The following is a 21,762-nucleotide window of genomic DNA, read 5'->3' as shown; positions in this document are numbered from 1 at the left end:
ATACAAGGGTAGTGCAAAGTGTGTTTGAATGATTGACTTGGGGTCTAATTCAGCATGGATTGGTAATTCTGCTGTGCATGCGCAATGTAAATGCTGCACAGGTGCAATTGTTTGACAATCAATTATGATTATGATTGGATTATGAATTCTTTGGTTAGTGATCCATGCTGCATTAGGCCCATGGTCTGGTTCATGACAAAGAAATAAGACATGAATATGATGTAGAGATTATTCAGGTTTTTAGTACACTGTAGAAATCTAATAAGCAGAACAATAGGGTATATGCTTAATATATACAAATACATCAAGGTTCAATACAGAGAACTGTCAGGTGATCTGTATACTATGAGGACCATGTACAGCACATGTGGACAAGTTTCATACCCCACAAAGGAAGAAATTCTTTAGCGTAAGGGCAGTTAAGATATGGAATACTCTGCCGGAAATGTTTGTGATGGATCACTCAATTGATATATTTATAAAAGTGTTATACATATTTTTTTTTAGAAGAGAAACACATCCAGGAATATAAGCTTTAAATATAATATATGATAGTGGATATATAATAGTGGACCTGTAAGGAATATAATTGCCAATAGGTCACCAGGGACAATTGGTTCAAATACCAGTTAAAAAACGATAGATACTTCAGCTTGGTCTCTATTAGAGTCCTACTCTAAAATTTTACAATTATACCCCTGTGCACTACAGGATTCAAATATAGGTTGAACTTGATGGACTAATGTATTTTTCAACCTCATCATCTATGTTACTATGTTAACAGAGTAGCCGGAATCTAGCCAGGGTGTGCATATAGTAACGGAGTGTTCACAGAACCTAGTGCTGATTGCTAGATTAAGTTATTAGGGTACTTGTGTACTAGCACGGCGCCCAATTTTAAATTGTATACCATCGAATTATATGGCATTGTATACCATTCTATCGCATATACAATGGTATGCGATTTAAAATTGTATAAGCACCCTAATGGGTTTTCCCATGTTAAAAGTGGCCCCTATAATTTAATTAAACGTGTTGGGTGCTTAATATGTTAAAAGCACCCCCAACGGCACCCCCACTATTAACGCCAACCCGAAGCGTGGCGAGCGCAGCGAGCCCACGAGGGGTGGCGGTTCACGTTCATAGTGGGGGTGGCGTGGGGGTGCATTTAACATTGTAAGCCCCCATTAGGGTGCTTATACAATTAAACATCGTATAGGGGGCTTATAAAATTTTAAATCGCATCGCAGTGCATCGGGTGTATGCCATGTGATGCAATGCGATTATATGTCGTGCAACCAAATATCGTGGGCGCCGTGCTAATACACAAGTACCGTTATTAGTGCTAGGGAATGGAGCTATAACCATAGACGGGTTATTGGTAGCGCATGTGAGGAGACTTTCACACAATGCTGGAAGATGGCAACTTATGAGCCTATAAGCAATTACTCCAACCACCTGAGAGCCATATTGGCCATTATGATTTTATATAGTGTGGCGAGCGCAGCGAGCCACCGAGCCCTAAGTGAGGCGAGCGGACGCGCATTACTTCAGAAGTATTACGCGTCTCTTCGCGGGGCTCGCTACGCTCACCATGCTTCGGGCTCGCCGGCATGCGATGGACCCGATTTTAAACGGCCATTTAACATTACATACAATGATAAATCGGGTCGGTTTTTACATTGTCGGGAAAGCTGTTAAAAAGCCCGAAATCGGGTCGGTCGGGTCCCATTGCATACCTTAAGTTAATGGATGCGATGGGACCCGACGGGCTCCCTGCTAGGAAACAAGTACCTTACTGAGTGTTGCACTTATCATTATCAAAACATGCTTATAAGCTAGCAAGCAAAGCTTTAAGAAAAGTATTTTTTGATAATAGAAAATACCATACACCAAAAGATTATTTTCTTGTGATTTTCCCAAATATTGTTCCTTTCATCATTACTCTTATTTTTATTTTCTGCTTTCTAACTTAAAAAGTAATCATTCCACAATGTCCTGGAGAGACGTGTGTGTGTGTGTGTGCCCTGTAGCCCTGGGGAATGTGTATCCATGAACCATTTATTTGCACATTCCTAATAGTCATCTACCCTTAACCCCCATTTTGTATGCATTGCCATAGGGAGGGATATGTGACTGGAGTCAATGCACTCAAGGCTGAGGGAACAGTATTATTGCTGTCACAGTATCCCTTTCTCTGGCCTGTTTGGGGACAGGAATAGCACTTGCTGGCTGGAGAGGTACTATGTGCAGGCCTGCACTAACTAATTGACTTCACTCCTCTTCATGACATAACACTTTTTTAGGTTGCGGCACAAGTTCCCTGCTATGGCCCCTTGTTTGATTGGGCCTCCATATTTTAGGTAGCATAGGTGAAGTATATTGGGTATGCTTATATCGACAACCATTGTTAGTGTAGGTTTGTATACTGGTTAAAGACTAATCTTGTACAGTTAGTACTGTGTCAATGTTCCACCCAGATGTTATTTAAAAATAATGTCTAATTAAAAATTAATAATATAATATGACTTAATGCTACCCATATGTACTAATCCTTAATTTACATGTGTCAATTTTATTCTGACAAGACAGTAGCTACATTTAAAGTAGTGGTCAGGCAAAATCATGTTGGTTTCTCCTTAAAGCTAAAGCTGGGTACACACTAAATAATATGTTGTCCAATCAGGCGATTCAGACAAATATTGACTACATTGCTCAGTTTGTATGCTCAGAGCCGGCCCTAAGCATAGGCAAACATGGAAATTGCCTAGGGCCTTTGCACAACCTAGGGGCGGCTCAGCTTTCAGTGGTGGTTCGTGGGGCACCTGACAAATGGTGCAGGCACTGGCTCTGCTCTTACACAGCGGAGCTGAGCCAGCAACATCAGCGTCTGATCGGGTGCAGCCTGAGGCTCAGACAGCACCGGGTGATTGGAGGAGAGCCAGCACAGCAGGTGCAGTCTGCGGCTAAGCGGTGGCTCAGGGGGTGGAGGGTTCTGCGCGGGAGTGACAGGTGCAATCTGGGCTCAGCGCTGGGTGAGGGCAGTGCCAGCCAGACCATTACGCTGACAGGTTTAAGCTAGGGCTCAAAATGATGACAGGGTTGTGGTGTGTGCGCTGTAGCAACCGGAAACCTACAGCAGCAGCAGTATTCAGCTGTACTTGTCATGCGTCGCCTCCAGCCTTACTCCCTGCACCGCTCCTTTGTGCAGCCGCTCGGTGCTCACATATTCGGTTCAGGCTTCAAGTCCTCAGGATTGCCATATTTCCTCAAGATCCCTGGCAGATGATCCAGCAGCCAATTAGCCAGTCAAGGAAAAGCAAATGTCATCTTGGAAGATCTTTTAAGCCAAAGCAGGGGAGCAGCCTTTTGTTTATAAACAGTGTATGTATGTATGTATGTATGTATGTATATATATATATATATATATATATATATATATAATTTTATTTTTTTCCCAAGCGCGATGCTATTTAAGAATCTGAATACGTACTTCACAGTGGAGGACATTTTGGTTTCTATTAGTCCACTTTACTTATATCCTTAATATTTATGGATACCTAGATAATTCAATGTGGCAGTAATAATAAAATAACTTATTTTATGGGGCCTCATATTTGAGCCTTACCTGGGAGAAGTGCTTAAAAAAGACCTAAAATTTGTTTGGTACTTGTTTCCTAGAACGGCCACAATCGTGAGTGATCGTGGCTCTTAATTAAGGGACACGATCCTCACGATGTGGCCGATTTTTTACAATTTTTTCCCTTTGAATGACAGAAATCGGGTCAATCGGTCGGTCGCGACCAATTAAAATCGGCCGCGATGCGACCGACCGATTCACCCGATTTTTCCATAGACTTCAATGTTAAAAAATCTTTTAACATTGAAATCGGGAGGATCGCGTCGGTCTTGTGCCATTATAATGGCACAAGATTAGATGGACTTGATTAAGTCCATCTCACATAGGGAAAAATGATAAAAAAGGTGAAATGGGCCAATATGACCCATTTCACATTTTTTATGTGCCCGCCATGACCCCACGATAGACGTCAACCCGAAGCGTGGCGAGCGCAGCGAGCCCGCGAGGGGCGGCGGTACGTGTCCTCCGACCTTTTCATTCCCCTACTATCCACGTCGGCGTGGAGTTGAGAATATATAGTGTGGCGAGCGCAGCGAGCCACCGAGCCCGAAGCGTGGCGAGCGCAGCGAGCCCCGCGAGGGGACGCGAATACCTGTGAAGTTATACGCGTCCCCTCGCGGGGCTCGCTGCGCTCGCCACGCTTCGGGCTCGGTGGCTCGCTGCGCTCGCCACACTATATATTCTCAACTCCACGCCGACGTGGATAGTAGGGGAATGAAAAGGTCGGAGGATGCGCACCGCCGCCCCTCGCGGGCTCGCTGCGCTCGCCACGCTTCAGGTTGACGTCTATCGTGGGGTCTAGCCCACTTAGTAACATTTGGGGGGGCAATTGAAAAAAATCGGGTGAAAAAAAAAAAAAATCGGGTGAAAAATCGGTCGGTCGGATCGGTCGCATCGCATGCGACCAAATCGCATGCGATGCGATCGATCCGATTTTTTATCTTCCGACCACAACGATCTAAATCGTTGTGGCCGTGCTAGGAAACAAGTACCATTTGTTTTACTCTTCAGAAAGGCTTAAGGATTCAGTGGGCTAGGTGCTCCCCAGGTTCCCGGTCATTTACTTCAGCTTTCCATTCCGTAACATTGTGTATGTGTCATATTCATATTTTACCTTGCAATAACATTAACCTAAGTTTGTGCTTCCAGTTTATTTGTATATAAGTACCTACAGTATGTAAGAATTCATCCAGATTTGTAAAGAACAGTTGTGTAGATGTATGACCGGGCGTTATGGGGGAGAAGAGGTACCAGCGCATGTTATATGCACTGATACCGCTTCTCCCCCATGTATGAAGGAGCCAGCGTGCAGTAAATGACAGGGGCGCTTTTCAGCCCGATGCCGGCTTTGGCTTCGCCAGCAGCAGGCATGCGAAGCGTTATCTAAACAGCTATCTCCAGGAGGGGACATCACCGGAGGGGGGAGTTAGTGCTCCCCCACTTCGGCAGACCAGATGTTAATACATCTTGTCAATGTCCCTTCCTGCTTCGCCTCGCTAATGAGGCGAAGCAGGAAGTATTATAGCGGCGCGATAAGCGCTGCTATAATACATCTGCCCCAGTATTTTTAAACTTACCATTGTTGCCATTTACCCTACTTTTGCCTCTGCTACTGCACATGCCCAGCTGCTGAAGCTCCTCCTCCCAGGGGAATCGGTCTGACAGCCACAAACTTCCAACCCCTACCCCAAAGCAGCATCAAGTGCAGTGGTAGAGCAAAGGCACACATCACAGAAGCAGTCTATAAAAAGTACATTTAAGGGAAGAGAGAGAATTTCTAGCAAGTGGCAGTGTGTATTAATTGTGAATATGGGAAATGTGTGTTTATATTAGAAATTCACATTTAGGTTGGAGCATTAATACTCTTGCTGACAATGGCACTAAAATGAGTATTGCAAGGGGTGAGAGTTGCTGCTGTGATCTGTGCAGGGCTGGGGCTGTTCTGGGAGAGAGATGCTCTGTCAGAAGTGGAACTAGCCACAGTGCTAGGGGGCACCAGACAGAATCTTGCCTAGGGCATCAAAATGGGTAGGGCTGGCTCTGTGTATGCTCAGTATGTGCGCTCCCGCTGTCTCATGAGACGTCAGCTTTGATGTACTGCACATCAATTCTGGCAATGTCGCTAGTGGTTTCATGCCTATTGGGCATTGTTTATGGCAACCCGGATGACAGACAATGGAGTATATTTAATGTGGCGACATGCGGGCAGTGATCGGTGGCGGCGGCGGCAAGGGTTTATACGCAGAGGATGGCATTTTTTGGAGCAGGAAATCCATCCTCGCCATCCAACCCTCTTCCCGTATATTCAATGTTTCGGCAAAATCCTCGTCTTCAGAGTACGGCGAGGATTCCCTTTAAATGATTAGGTTCACTGCAAATGCAGCGAGCCTGCTGTATTTTGTGGTGAGCCCCACCGTTTTGATGGCCGCACTTGCCGTTTCTACCTCCTGAAAAGAACCAGTGAGGCAGAAACGGTGAGTGAAGGGAGGGGGGAGTTGAATGGAGAACGTGAGCTATCGGCACTGCTCACCATCATAGCTCACCGTCAAAACATTGAATATACCCTAATATTTCAGGTGATTTGATGTAACCTTCATGCTACTCCCTACAACAGACTGGCATGAAGGTTGTTCTAGTGCAGTGGTTCTCAAAACCTTGGTCCTTAAGTACCCCCAGCAGTGCACATTTTCTTGGTCTCCACACAGAATCACAAGTGAAATAATTAGCTCCACATATAGATCTTTTAACATGTGTCAGTAAGTAATGAGTGCACCTGCTGGGTGACCTGGAAAACATGACCTGGAAAATGTGAACTGTTGGGGGTACTTGAGGACATAGGTTGAGAACCACTGATCTAGTGTATAGAGGAGCAAGGATAAATCACATGCAATCAAACAATTCACTATATACAGTATTGTGTGGTTGTTAGCAAGATTGCAATTTGTATCCACTCAATTTGACTAGTTCAGGGCTCAAGTAAAATCATCAGTAAAGATAGCACAAATGGCGGTCCCTCCAGTGTGTTCCTGCTTAATTGTTGCTGTAAATTTAGTGGCTCTAACAGGGCCTCTATTAGGGGGGTGCTATGGGGACAAGTGTCCCATGCCCCGCCTATTTGACAGAGGGTGGGGCCCGGGTAGCTCTATCTCCAGCACCCCCTTCACTTCACTACACAGCACAGCCACTGAGCCACCGGAGGGCCGCAGTTAGTGCCTGCATGTTATACTTTGACCCATAACTCCCTGAGAATGTATTCCACTGACCTTAGCTGTCTGTCTGTGGTAAGCTGTCTTGTCTTTTGATACTGTAGGATTTGATTTTGTATATTCCCCTTACTTGTCTACTTTTGAAAACTAGTTTCAGGGAGTTTATAGTTGGTAGTAGAATGTTGCACAGTGCCCCATTGATGGGGCATGTCATGCTCCACCCAAAGGGCGTTTCTAGTACCATATATGGAGAGATTGTGAAAAGAGATTGTGAACATGGCACCTAGAAGTGTGGGTGTGTACTGCTACATCTGAGAGGAATCTTTTAAAGTGACTTATATCCAAATGTAGATGAGCCCCAAAGCAGTTAGTAAGAGCTACTATACTTGGTAAAGTGCTGGGATATGGTACTGATGATTCAATGTAAATGTATCTGTCTCTCATTCCTTTTTTCCCCACAAAAATGTAACAGTGTAATGTGTGCTAGGTAAATTGAGGGAGATTGCTAGACTAATGAGGGAGAGAGGGAGATTGCTGTTATTTCAGGGAGTCTCCTGCAGAATGCAGGAGGGTAGAACTATGATATTCCCCCTCCTATCAAAAAAGTTATTTTAGATATTTTGATGCATAAAACAGTGAATATGTCACTACAGTGTAGTCTCATTTAAGATATCTTTACACAGAAGTAAGTGATATCCCTACACTTGACTGTGGTTTCAAGAAGGTTGAAAGGGAGAGTTTAAAAGTACATTTATTACTTTAACAAATTGAACAGTCAATAACAAATATGTTGACATTTTCACTGGTTTCACAGAAACTCATTTCAGTTTTTCAGCCGTATTTTTTTAGTTATATAGTTTAGCTATAGCGTTAACATCTGTTTAAACTGTTGCTAGGATACAGCCTAATTGACCAATATGTTACATTGCCTTCCCGTAATATAAAAATAACCAGTATGCTAAATTGCCTTGCACATAAAATAAAATTCACCTCTGTGGAATTAGAGTAGAGATTAGATGTACAGATAAAAAAGTTTTCTCATGGTCATGACAATGCTAACATTATGCACAGCAGCAATATTACAAATGTTATGCATTCAACATAAATATCTATTATAATCAGTCAAGGTCAGTCCCTTCTCCATGTGTAATGGCAGGCAGGTTTGTGCCACAAGTGGGTGGCCCCTCTTACCCTTCCTTTCAATTAATTGTATGTTTATAGATTCAATTTGTACCCAAATAAAGATGAAAACCAGTGCTATTTTTCAGCAAGAAATCAGTTCCTGAACCTCTAATTAAATATGACATCATCAGGAACTGGGTTTCTGAAAGTGTTCTGGGCCAAAATGTACTTTCCATAAAATAAGTTGTATTTTAAAGTCACCTGTGAGTGTCTTTGTTTCTATTTACAATATATACACACATCTCTCTCTCTCTCTCTCTCTCTCTCTCTCTCTCTCTCTCTCTCTCTCTCTCTCTGCATGGTGAGTACAAACCTGTTTTTTTCCTTGGCAATTGTAATACCAGCAACAGTAAATCCCACTAAGGCCCTTATTCTGGTTCACTTGCAAACACAAATTCATTCTCAAATGAACAAAATCATGTTCACTGCAGGTTTGACAGAGAGAATTCAATTTGGGTGGGGTTTTACTTCTATATTGCAGTGTAAAAAATAAAGCAGTCAGTATTTTCCCTGCACAGAAACAAAATAACTCACCCAGATCTAATTCTCTCTGCACATGCTAAATCTGCCCCCCCCCCCCTGAAGTGCACATGGTTTTGTCCATTTGAGAAGGAAATTGCCTTAGCGAGTGAACCAGAATAAGGGCCTAAGGGGGGGTATTCAATGTGCCGCCGCTATTCCAGACAGGGGAAATAGTGACGGCTACATATTCAATGCTGTCTTTAGCGACAGGAATAAAAGTGGGATCACGGCAGAACAGGCCCAACTTTAGAAGCTGTCGCGATCCCGGCAATCGACAATCCACAGACGTTTTCGTGGCCATGCCTCCTTTGCGCCGATTGGCAGGCGGGACATTGAATCCCACTTGTCGCTAAGCTGTTGATCAGACCACAAATGGGCCAGGATCACGGCTGCCGGTAGGGATCGACAGCCATTATCCTGGACTAAATACCCCCAAGTATCCATTGCCTGATCCTGTTGGGAATGAAAACAGATCCATCTTTATAATTTACAATATATGTTGTTTTCTGTTTCCTTTCTTATAGGGTCATTGAAGACAGCAACCTGGTCCCTGTTCTGTTTCAAGTGATTTTGGTAAGAATAATATAGATTTGCATTTATTGTGCTACAATTGGCAGCATAAGATTGAGATCATGTATAAGTATGCAGACACTTCTGGTGAATGTTTTTTACTGTAGCATGCTTTCATTTCTGTCAGCTGTTTACTAGGCATACAAAGAAAGACGTGGTGCCTGATGCACACTGATGCACACATAATATTAACCTCTGCTATCTCATATAGAGCAATAAATTGAGGTTCTTGGAATATTTATTGGCCAAAAAATACTAGCCCACCAACCACGTCAAGGTAACCTTGTACATTTTCTGGTGGGTCCCTAATACTAAGTTTGAACCTGGGGCGCAACACTCCAAAAAGCCAGCAAAAAACAGTCACCTCAGGTCAGCACACAAGTGAATTGCTAAAGTATGAGTGAGTTAATTAGAACGAAGCAATAGCTACGGATTAAAAAGTGTTACATAAGTGAAAATGCTGACTATGGTGAGCTCTGATTATTATTTATACAATGTCATCACATACCACCTGCGCCCAAAACCTAGAATTTTGCACCTCACGTCTGGGAATGGCGATTTTTGCGTCGTAATGTGTGGATTGTTACTTTTTCACGATTTGAAATTACATTATTAACCATTCACCCTTTTCAAATTAGTCTGAAAGTGTCTTCATACAAATGTATGTAGATGTATGTATTTTTATATATATATATATATATATATATATATATATATATACATAACTCTAAATAGATATATATATATATATATATATATATATCACAAGAAAGGTACCCCAACCGCGCCCAAGATAGTAATAGGAGCAGCAACTCTAATGGACCCCTGTTAGCCGGGTCCGGATAGGCAAATAGAGATAAAAAAGAGGTTTAGAGTGCGCTAAAGAAAACTCAACAGTTTAAAATTTATACATTCCATAGTCTTCACAAAAACTTCAAGCTTTAAAAGTACAGCAGGTCTGTTACTGGTACAGATGGTGTAGTAGGCCTACTACACCATCTGTACCAGTAACAGACCTGCTGTACTTTTAAAGCTTGAAGTCTTTGTGAAGACTATGGAATAAATGTATAAATTTTAAACTGTTGAGTTTTCTTTAGCGCACTCTAAACCTCTTTTATATATATATATATATATATATATATATATATATATATATATATATATATATACCAGTGTGGTGGGCGGCACTCAATCAGACTTGGATTCCAGTATGAAGTTAAAACAGCCTTTATTCTCCAACGGCGTTTCGGGGGTAACAAACCCCCGTTTTCAAGGACAGACAATCAAAATACAAATGCACAACATCTTTATACATAAATTTCCCGCCACCAAACACCCAGAACTGGCGTGGACACGCCTTACTCACCTGTCCAGGCAATCACCGCTGGCGTCCGTCGCTGCTGTCAACCACGATCCAGAGGTGCAGCGCCGCAATGTCTCCCCACGGAACCTAAGAGCTGTATAATGGTTCCGGGTACCTCACTGCACAGCGCACACGTCCGGGGTTCCAGTCACGTGATGCGATCTGACCAATGGCTTTGCCTTTACAGGGAGAATGTTGTGTTGCCAGGCAACCTGAAACTAAATACATACAAAAACGTAAATACATTTAAAATATCAATGCACTTAAAATGTTTAAAACAATGATGTCTGCTGATGTTATCACTTATTCTTTAACCTGAATACATGCTGCAGGACATTTGCCTAATAATCAACATGCATATACTATAAGCAACGGACTACATGACTGCTAAAGTAACAACATATACAGTATCAAATTATCAATAATAACAACATTGCTCACAGCTAAAGGAATAATGCGCCCACTTGTATGACCACAGGACCTAAGTCAAATAACCATACATGACAATGTTAAAATTAACCAGTTAGACCCACGATGACAACAGTACAACAAACAGTCATAACCCTCACTGAAAAGGTACACAATGTTTAGCAGAACAACACCCCACATACATAGTATTCACAGAAAACACTGAAGCCCCAAATTCTCATTCAGGCCATTAGGAGCCACCGTCCCCAAATAATGGATCCAGCGGCTATCTTTCATTAATAGGGCTTTGTTCCTATCACCACCCCTAAGATTGGCAGGGACATGGTCTATTATTATAGTTTTCATACTAGCTACACTGTGTCGCATCTTTAAGCATTTTTGTGTCGTAATGTGTGGATTGTTGCTTTTTCATGGTTATAATGCGGCCACATTAAATAAATGACATTAACTGGTGTGCTGGTTTCACAAACTCTTCTTTAGCCTTTTGGTTCCTTAAGGATGAATTACGATTTTAAATTACATTATTAACCATTCACCCTTTTCAAATTAGTCTGAAAGTGTCTTCATACATGTAGATGTATTTATTTTTATATATATATATATATATATATATATATATATACATAACTCTAAATAGATAGATCTATAAATATATATATATATATATAGAGAGAGAGAGAGATGTTATTGGACAATAAACAGCACTACTTTGCACTTTAAAAAGTCTGTGGAGTGCCACTTGGTTCTTTATATGGGGAAACACTGCCAACTATGCATTTATCTGCAAACATGCAGTGGAGTGCTTGACCACATGCTGTGGGCGGTATTCAATGAGCCTGATTCGCCATGTTTTTATGGCGAATTTGTGCTGTTTGGCGAATTTGTGACTAAAACGGTGAATCACCCTATTCAATTACCTACTTTGCACTTTAAAAAGTCTGTGGAGTGCCACTTGGTTCTTTATATGGGGAAACACTGCCAACTATGCATTTATCTGCAAACATGCAGTGGAGTGCTTGACCACATGCTGTGGGCGGTATTCAATGAGCCTGATTCGCCATGTTTTTATGGCGAATTTGTGCTGTTTAGCGAATTTGTGACTAAAACGGTGAATCACCCTATTCAATGACCAGATGGCGAATACATTTGAACGTTTTTTTCGCCATGATTCACCGAGTAGCAATCGCTATCTTTTTATGGAGAAGTGGAATGTGAACTTTTAAAATACATTTGGTGTCAAAAAATCTGGAATTTTATTCTGAGGAGGGGCATGCTATTTTTATTCATGTGCTGTAAGCACATGAATATATGAATTACATGAATTATATATTTAATTTAAAAAAATATATATATATATTTTTTTTACACAACAGCCAGCAGGGGGCGCCGGAGCCGAGCCGCTCATTAGATATTCATATATTCACTGCACCCGATCGTTACATATGCACGATCGGGTGTAGTGAATATACCCGGTCCCCTGCTGGCACCCCCGGGGGGCAGCCTGTGCTGCCTGGCACCCGGGGAGCCCACCTCCCCCCTCACATACGCTCTGGGGCAGGCAGAGAGACTGCAATCTCCCTGCCTGCCACCGTCCTCAGGCTCCCTGCGGCGTTCGCCGCAGGAGCTCATATTCGCCGGTCAGGGGCAGCGAGCCCCTGACTCATTGAATACCAGAGCCGGCGAGGCTCCGGAACGTGGCGAATGTGCAGCGAATCCTAAACAGGATTCGCTGCACCTCGCCGGTATTCACATTGAATACCGCCCTGTGTGTGTGTGTATGTATGTATATATATATATATATATATATATATATACATACAGAGAGAGAGAGAGCAGGAAACCATGGCACTCAGGACTTACATAATAAAACAAGCAGGTAACATGTTCAGTGGATGACGTTTCAACCTTTTTTAAGGCTTTTATCAAAACAGCTTACATAACAAATAAGATTACTCTCACCTCTTATAAAGTGCAGGGGATATAATGTTCAGGCAGAGGCAGTGGGCACTTCTTGACGCCGGTAATCGGCACATATCAGTGACGTCACCGCTCATCTGGAAGGTTGCCGGGCAACATTTGCAACGTGTGCTGTGTGTGGAATAAAGCTTGTAAATTCAAAAGAATAAAATGAATGAAATATTGTGTATAGTGATGATGTTATAATATAAAAAACCTAATGATTACTAAAAATAAAGAATTAAAACACAGTGTGTCTCCGCTGGTCTTGGGAACAATCGTGATACTGCAAATGATCATACAAAATTATAAACAAACCGTGAAAGCAAACAAACAAATAGGACTGCGGAACTGTTATATACTTATACTAAGTGCAAAATACAAGGTACATATGATAATAGAATAATAATTATTGTAGCATGCACAAGTAATTACTAAAGCAAAACTTTAAGGGCTAACAAGTTATAAACTTCTTGATTAATATGACTTATCCAACTATTAGTACAATTACAGTATAATAAGCAACGCTGATTACTTATAACTAAGCCTAAATGGTAAATGTGGTTCACACTAATATGCAAGAACGAACTATGCTGGTTAATAAGTTCCAACACGTAAGCTATGTTGGTATATGGGGTATATGAAAACTCCACACACAGTTCGAGATTGACACTTATTTTGGTATTAAAAAAAACAATGTAACCAATTGTTTTGGTTTGCTACCAATGCTGGAAAGCAGCTGGTTGATAGGCCGATAATGTAATATTATGTTAGGTGCTTGGGAGTGTACCCGAAGGGCTGTTTCACACAATACGGTTCCTGCCGCACGGTGAAATCCCGTACGGTCAGGGAGCCGCGCCGCACTCAGAATTTTATAATGGCAGGGATGGCCACAGCCCGGCAGCCGTCCCTTCCAGTGGGGGGATCCGGCTGCAGCCGTGCGGCCGGGCCGTGGCCGTCCCGTGTGAATGGACACAATAGTGTCCATTCACAACTGCTGAGTGCGGCACGGCTCCCTGGCCGTACGGGATTTCACCGTGCGGCAGGAACCGTACTGTGTGAAACAGCCCTAACTGTGAAATCCTGTGATGCTGTAACCTTAAGTAAAAAAATGCATTGTTTCCCCCAGCTCACTGTATAGTATTAGTAACCAATCTTGAACACTACATGATAATAGAATTCAGAGATATTGGTTACATATACCTGCGCAGGTGTATGTAACCAATATCTCTAAATTCTATTATCATGTAGTGTTCAAGATTGGTTACTAATACTATTCAGTAAGCTGGGGGAAGCAATGTATTTTTTTACTTCCTCAGTATTAACCCCTCCCTCATGCACCTGAGTAGTATTACTGAAGTAATTGAGCATCTACCACTATGTGTATGATGCTGTAACCTTGTTTGCTGAGCTGTTAACCTGGTATGCTGTTTACCTGCTACAAAATAAAGTCCCAGGTGTCATCCCTATCTAGTGTATGTGATTCCTTGTCCTTGCCTATACACAGGGCTATTTTTCAGCAGGCTCCAGCAGGAACTGAGGCCCTTATTCTAGTTCACTCTTTCTGACAAAATATTTCTTAGATGGACAAAACCATGTGCACTGCAGGTGAGGCAGGTGTAAAACCCCACCCAAATCTAATTATCTCTGCACAAGTAACACCTGCCTCACCTGCAGTGAACATGGTTTTGTCCATCTAAGAAATATTTTGTCAGAAAGAGTGAACTAGAATAAGGGCCTCAGTTCCTGCTGGAGCCTGCTGAAAAATAGCCCTGCCTATACATAAAATGCATTTTCAGAATTTTAAATTGACTATATAATTCATTGCTCTAGGGGTAAAAGTACCACAAATCAAGAAACTCCATTTTACTACAGAATACTTTAAGAGGATTAATAATAATTTTGGATTAAATTATCGTTTTCATGTAGTGCTGATATAAAATAATTTTACAGTTCCTGTTACATTTTGATTAATGCTCCAAATCATCATACATGAAAGTAACTTTGTTAAAGATCTTTGGAAGTTTTCTGCCCTTAGGATATGACACAAGAGAGTCAGACATGGTTTTAGCATTGAGCATTTCCTAAACCAGGATGATACCTGTGGCAGCTTTAATGATTAGCATAGGTATTCATGCATAGCACTTAGACACTGAAATTTGCTTTCTTGCTATATAAATTAAGGAAATGTTGGCAATGGAACATTGCTTTCGAAACCATTAAACCCCTGATTTATAAGGTGCTGTCTGTTTTTTTCTTTCTTTTAAGAAAGCTACAATACATAACATCAGCATCTTCCTGAAAGATCCAATAAAAGCTGTAACGAAGAGTTAGCTAGAAGCATGAACTTGCTTGAGAGATGATTATAATATTAAAATACACTAATATTCTATGATTCCTAAACTAATTTTTACCTTGTAATTCTAATTATATAGTCTTGCTATCAAGGCCTACAATAGAACTTATGACTAGGGGTTAATTCAGCCCCACTCATTGTGGGCCAAATTCGGCCCCCTTCCCCGATATTTGGGGTTTGCGCATGTGTGTTTATGTGCATTTGTGCTAACCCCAGGAGCGAATGGCTTTGGTAAATTTCACATTCACCAAGCCTTCGCTCCAGAGGGGGCGGACAAGGGGCTGGAGCAGGGGAACACCCAGTGTTTATACCATAAAAATGCTGGGCGTTCCAACTCAGGTATGGTGTTGCCTGCTTGTGGTGGGCGGCTTATGCCCGCCCTGTATTCGGCGATCAGCTGCGGAACTTTTATTATCAAAGAGGAGAAAAATAATTTGATGCTCAGTGACCATCGTATGATTTCTCTCCCCTTCGGCTGCATGCGAGAGGATGTGTTTGAGTACATATCCCCTCGCATGCTAGGGTGGGTGTGGGGCGTTTGGTGAGTTGTCAGGCGGGGCTTAATTGTTAGCTAGCGAACAGGTCTGAATCAGGCCTTAGGTTCTCTATTTTGTATCTATTTCTGATCTACAGTACGCTGGTGGGCACAAACATTCTCAATAAGATATAGCTCTATAAACACACCTAATGCTGCAATGATCAGTCTGTAAAAATCAGACTTGGGCGCATGCGGCTACCTGCATTATATTACAGCAGCTGCTTCTCATATAAAAAGTATGCAGTGTATACGTACCAAAATCTTTAAAAAATACAGGTTATATGAACCACATGAAGAGTTGCATCTGTCCATGAATACATCCAGTGTAATAGCAAAAGGACATAAAGCAAACATAACATAATACAATTAGACCATGTTATAAAATGCACATACAGGATCAGAAACCGTAAGAGCGCTTATCTGATATCCACATGAGACAGTCAGGAACCAATTTAGTCATACCAGAATTGTTGTGGATGCTTCTCGGATCACCTAAATTGCAAATACAATGACTTCACCACTACATTTTGCAAATTTGACACAGTTATGTGTGTTTACTGTGTTTGTTTGTATACAGATATAGCCACACTCATTGTTGCACAATACAGCTGCTCCTGTGTGTTGGCGCACCATAATCGCTCCCCCAGCGGGATATCGCCACTCTGTGGCATCAATGAAGTTACAATGGAGCGAAAAGCATATAATTGCATTATTAAGCTCTATAACTGTAATTGTAATTACCTCCGCATTTTGTCCCCTTCACTAGAAAGTTTGTAGAATGTGGGAGAGAGGGCTACCCTAAAAAAATTAGGTGTCTCCCGCAAAAACGGAGATTGAGCAAGTATGTGTGTACAGAGCCTAGAGCTGAGTCAATGAAGCATGCTGGGTGGCAGGGGGCCATTTCTGCAAGAAGCAGGGAGACTGTTGAGAAGTCATAGCAGCCAAGCAGTTGGACAAGCGGCCTGTGTTTACATCTGCAGGAAGCAGGCCAGTCTGAGTGAGGTAGTGCTTTGCATGGGGGCTAGGCTTTTATTATTCTGTTTATATTTTTGCAGATTACACAACCGTAAAACCATTTTTATTTTCATTTAAACCTGAACAAGCTGCTGGTTGACCATTGTTTAAGCTGGCCAGGGGCTCCATAGTCGCATCATTGTGACTCTGCCCCCTGCATACAGTGCCAAAAACCAGGCACTTTATAGCAGGGAGCAGGGCTACAGTCTTGCCTTTCAGAGCGAATCACTTCATTGGGTCACTTGGACTGCCTACTTGTACACTGTTGTGGATTGCGGGGGCCTCTGGTGAAAAAGTGATGCTTGTCTACCTTTCCAGGGTGACAGGAACGATACCCTGCTTTCGGGAGCGTCTCTTTCTGGGAGGGTAGGCAAGTGTGGCTAAAACAGCCATGATTATGAGGTGTGGGCCGAAAATTATTCTAATATATATTTTTACTTTGAATTAGGGATAAGAATATTATTTAGACTTAAAATACAGAATAAAACAAATGTTATGGGGATTTTACAATAACAAATAACAAAACTTTTCAATGCCCTTTTCTTGAACTATTGGAACTAGGTGCTGTTAGGGAAGATAAATATATTGATATAGAGCATGAGTAAAGTAAGAAAATATGATATGGGTTGTATTACGGAATCCTAATGGTCAGAATCCTAACCATCAGAATGCAAGCAGTGACTTCCCGATGGTGAAAAATCCTGGTATTTTTCGGCTAGTATTAGACTACTGCTAACCCTTACCGAAACCCATGTGTCCCTCAGCCTATCCCTAACCACCCCCTTCTGCAGCCTAATCCTAACCTTCATACTTACTATTAGGTGTTCTGAGGACTTTTACACTTCAGGATCCTGCTTCGGGTATAGTGGAAGTCGGGATTCTGACTGCCTCACTGCTGACCACATCCCGTCCATTTATATGTATTTCTATAGAGCTCTATGTTCAGCAACCCAGGATGTCTTTACAATTTATGCCCTATTTAAACTACTATATTTACTATATTTGTTATGATATTATTAAGTGCACTAATTCATTGTTGCTGCTGAAGCAGACAGTATACTTTAAGTGCTCTATCCGAACAGAACATATTTACTCTGCTAAACAAAGCAGAATGCAGCTTCACAGTTATCTAAGTTCATTTTGTTTCAAATGATTTACATTTGCAGTGAGACAGACATAAGAAATATGATTTATGCATGTTGTAAAAATTTTGTTTGTTGAAGAAAGCCCTTCAAGGTAGCTGAATCCATATTCCTACAAATATAAAATGTCCTATTAAAGAAGATGGATTTTACTACTAAATTTTGAAGTTAATGATTAGTATCTCTGAACTTTTCTGCTCTTTAAGGTATCATTTATAAACTGTATTTCAATACATATTTAGTATTGAAATTCATGCTATTACATGTTTAATATATGTGTATTCGGGAGTAGTACTGTGATTTATTATTCTTCCTGCAAGCTTTTATTGCACCTACAAGGCATCTTTTTCAAAGAATGCAATTTTCAGCTCTATTTATAAGACTACTTATCATTTTTAATAATAAAATAAAATAAGTAAGTTGAAACTTCTAAATTTAAAGTATAAGATTAAATCTAAATAACAGGCAAATCTGTGGCCAGCAATAGATAAACTGCTATAATCTGCACATTTACTGACCCTAAGTATAGGAAAATTAGATTTAAAACTGAGGTTAGTAATAAAATCTCCTTAAAAAAGTTTTAAGCCAACCTAGGGGAGGGAACTCTAAAGGCCCCCATCCAATAGGGCGAGGTATCACATGCGGTACCCTGCATGCGATCTCACCTGGCAACTGCCGGGAGGCAGGATGGCATAACATACATTGTATGCATTCCTTTTGCATAAAATGTGTCATGCAATCCTAGCAGGGGCTACAGGCTGCAACAAATATTCATGGCAGCCCATAGGATCTATTGGTTCTGCGCTCACCCTCTGGGTGTGTGTGTGTCAGGTGAAAGATGGCTAGTACACAGTGTAGTTTAGCAATCATAAAGAAAATGTATTTATAGAGGTATAACGTAAAGGCAGGTTAACATGGGGGGGGGGGGATTATGTGTGCAAACACACCGGATGGGGGGTGTGGGGGTTGGGATGTCACTCCAATACCAGTGGAACAGCTCTCACTAGTATGTGTCTGCTGGCCGCTGGTGGTATGACAGGGGTGGATGGGGGGGTTAGGATTGCTGTGTTAGCTGGCTGTCTGTGAATGGGCAACAGAACACAGAAGCCTGGGGGTGGGATGGGAAGCAAGTCTCTGGAAGAGAGTCTCTTGAAGAATAACAGTTCAGCGGGGTCAAGGTGAATGCGTGATGTCACCAGGGGCTGGCGTCCCTGACCCGACCAGTGGTGCACAGCGCACTTACCCGATAAGTGCTAACACAGCATTCCTAACCCCCCATCCTAACCCCCCATCCACCCCTGTCATACCACCAGCGGCCAGCAGACACATACTAGTGAGAGCTGTTCCACTGGCATTGGAGTGACATCCTAACCCCCACACCCCCCATCCGGTGTGTTTGCACACATAAACCCCCCCCCCATCCCCATGTTAACCTGCCTTTACTTTATACCTCTATAAATACATTTTCTTTATGATTGCTAAACTACATTGTGTACTAGCCATCTTTCACCTGACACACACACACCCAGAGGGTGAGCGCAGAACCAATAAACCTTTTTTGCAATCCACTTAGGAGTATTAGACCACTCCGGTTCAGCTGCCCCCTTGAACCACTGTACTTTAGCGCTGTCACATCTTGTATTTGCATCTATAGCCCATAGGATCTGCTATGCAAGGCGCACAGGAACGCACATCGCAATTGCAGGTAAATTACATGCCATGTATCACTTTATATGCGATCCGTCGCAGCAATGCGTCAAAATCGCATACAAAGTGGTCATATCGCACTAGTGGATGGGGCCTTTAAGTTTCCTTTTTGCCTGCTCTGTGTTCAGTGTCAGACTGGGACGTGAAGGGCCCTCAGGGAAATGCAGTGCTAGAACCCATGTTAAGAAGTGTGGTCAGTCTTCAACCAGTAGAGTTTGCATGACCTGTGTCCCTTGAAAAATCTATTTATATAATAATTACTGGTATTGCATGCATGATACCAGATTAATAACAGGAGTGCAGTGTAGAGAATATGCCATAGTCCTTTGCAGTATAAGGTAACTTATGTATAATATATAATTAAAGTGCACAGTCTGGAACCTTAACCCTAGAGGAGGAGGTGGGCTTCCAGGCAGCAGGTCCCACTGGAGGTTCCCAGTACATATCTGCAAGTCCAGCCTTAACCATGTATTTTTTAGTATGTTTTTGTAAAAACAAGACTGGAAATGTAACAGATATAATTTAACTTTAAAAAGTATTTTTTATGTGTATTGACATTCTAATAAAAAGACTGAGGTTCAGTGTGGTAACCCAAATAAAAAATGTATCTTATCTGGTGTGAGTCTTTATGACATTCCTTAAGGGTCTTGAATGTAATGTTCTGTACTATGTCGGCCTGAGGCTTGCCAGCTTAAAATTGCTTTCACAGTGTTATCCACCATAAGACTGAAATCCGCTTAACTTTAAATCCAGCTACACAACAAAAATGGTTTGTGCATTATAGCAAAAGGGTGCACCAAGTATGCACAACACAATGCACAATACTCAAAAGAATGTGGTGATTTGCAGATGTGGGATACACACAAGCATATATAAAGCAGCGCTGAACCAATATTGAATTAAATATGTATTACTACACTAAAACATCAATAATACATATTAAAAAACGAAATAAATGAACATAGGAAACACACAATATGAGGTCTAATAAGACCGGAGTATATGGTTAGCACATGTGTTCCTATTATGCTTGGGAATAGATGGTATTGCCCTGTAATGTTCACTATTGGTGAGCGGAGGTAAGAGGTGATCCCCGGAGGTTATAATGACCAAACTGGTCACCACAAGGTAAGGAGAAGACGGTAAGCACTTTGGCCCTTATTCTGATCGGTGCGGATATTCCCGCATTCTTACGGAGCGGTCCGCACGCCACGGTGTTTTGCCGCATGCGGCCATCGTCCGTAGAAACGCCCACGTGTCCTCCGCATTCGGACGGACTCACTCTTTAAGAACAGGGCGTGTTTACGGACGACATACAAACCATGCGTGTGCGGGAGAAACACTCCGATTCTGCACGGTATTACAGAGTATTACAGAGTATGCTCGGAAATACCGCATCCGAACGGGAGCCAAGCGGTGCTACCGCCCGTAAGCGGAGTATTTACGCCAAACAACCCACTATGAAGTATCTTCTGCAATACATCACATGACCCACTTATTCAATTACCTATCCTCATAAAAAACAGCTTATTTGGAATTGGAATCAATTAGATGCCAATATATCCTTACAAGCATGCCTAACACATGCATTGCACACATTAACCCTTACAGCAATGTAAGTGCAATGGTTTGTATTACACCCTGTGTAAAAGATTATAAACAATCTACACATATACTGTTTCAAGTGCAAATAAAACCAACAACTGTGAACTTGCATAAAGAATTTATTTAAAAACACCATTAACATAGAAAAAAAAAAATATAAAATAATAAATTAAAGCAGCAGATCTCGGATGTCCTGCAGGTCTGCTAGAAGGAGCCTCAAATGGTGCTCCGCTCGCAGGACGGCCCCACGCACCCCCTCATCTGCCGGTGTGGTGTCATCTGTGGGCATGTCAAAGGGGCAAAAATTAGTCATGTTATTCATGCATACATTTCACATACTGCGACATAAATTGCACAAATGCTAGGTGACATGTGTGTGTATATATATATATATATATATATATATATATATCTATGTAGAGAGATAGAGACACACATAGATAAATAGATATGACACATACATATATACATACATGCAAACTTATTTACTACATACTGTCTTTTTTGGCCTCTACCCTTTACTCTGCAGAAG

At 41.8% G+C, this 21,762-nt stretch overlaps 1 protein-coding gene across 1 annotated transcript in view; it reads left to right on the top strand.

Annotated features, from left to right (window-relative positions):
- Positions 1-21,762, top strand: part of ULK4 (unc-51 like kinase 4) — a 704,158-nt gene that overhangs the window by 357,666 nt on the left and 324,730 nt on the right. The window contains exon 31 of the mRNA XM_083188569.1: positions 9,075-9,123. Coding sequence (XP_083044695.1) covers positions 9,075-9,123 — 49 coding nt within the window. The remainder of the gene's footprint in view (positions 1-9,074; positions 9,124-21,762) is intronic.

This window comes from Crinia signifera, chromosome 5, assembly GCF_055691185.1.
Source record: "Crinia signifera chromosome 5, ASM5569118v1, whole genome shotgun sequence".
Taxonomy (NCBI): domain Eukaryota; kingdom Metazoa; phylum Chordata; class Amphibia; order Anura; family Myobatrachidae; genus Crinia; species Crinia signifera.
This window is presented reverse-complemented; position numbering and strand designations above follow the sequence as displayed.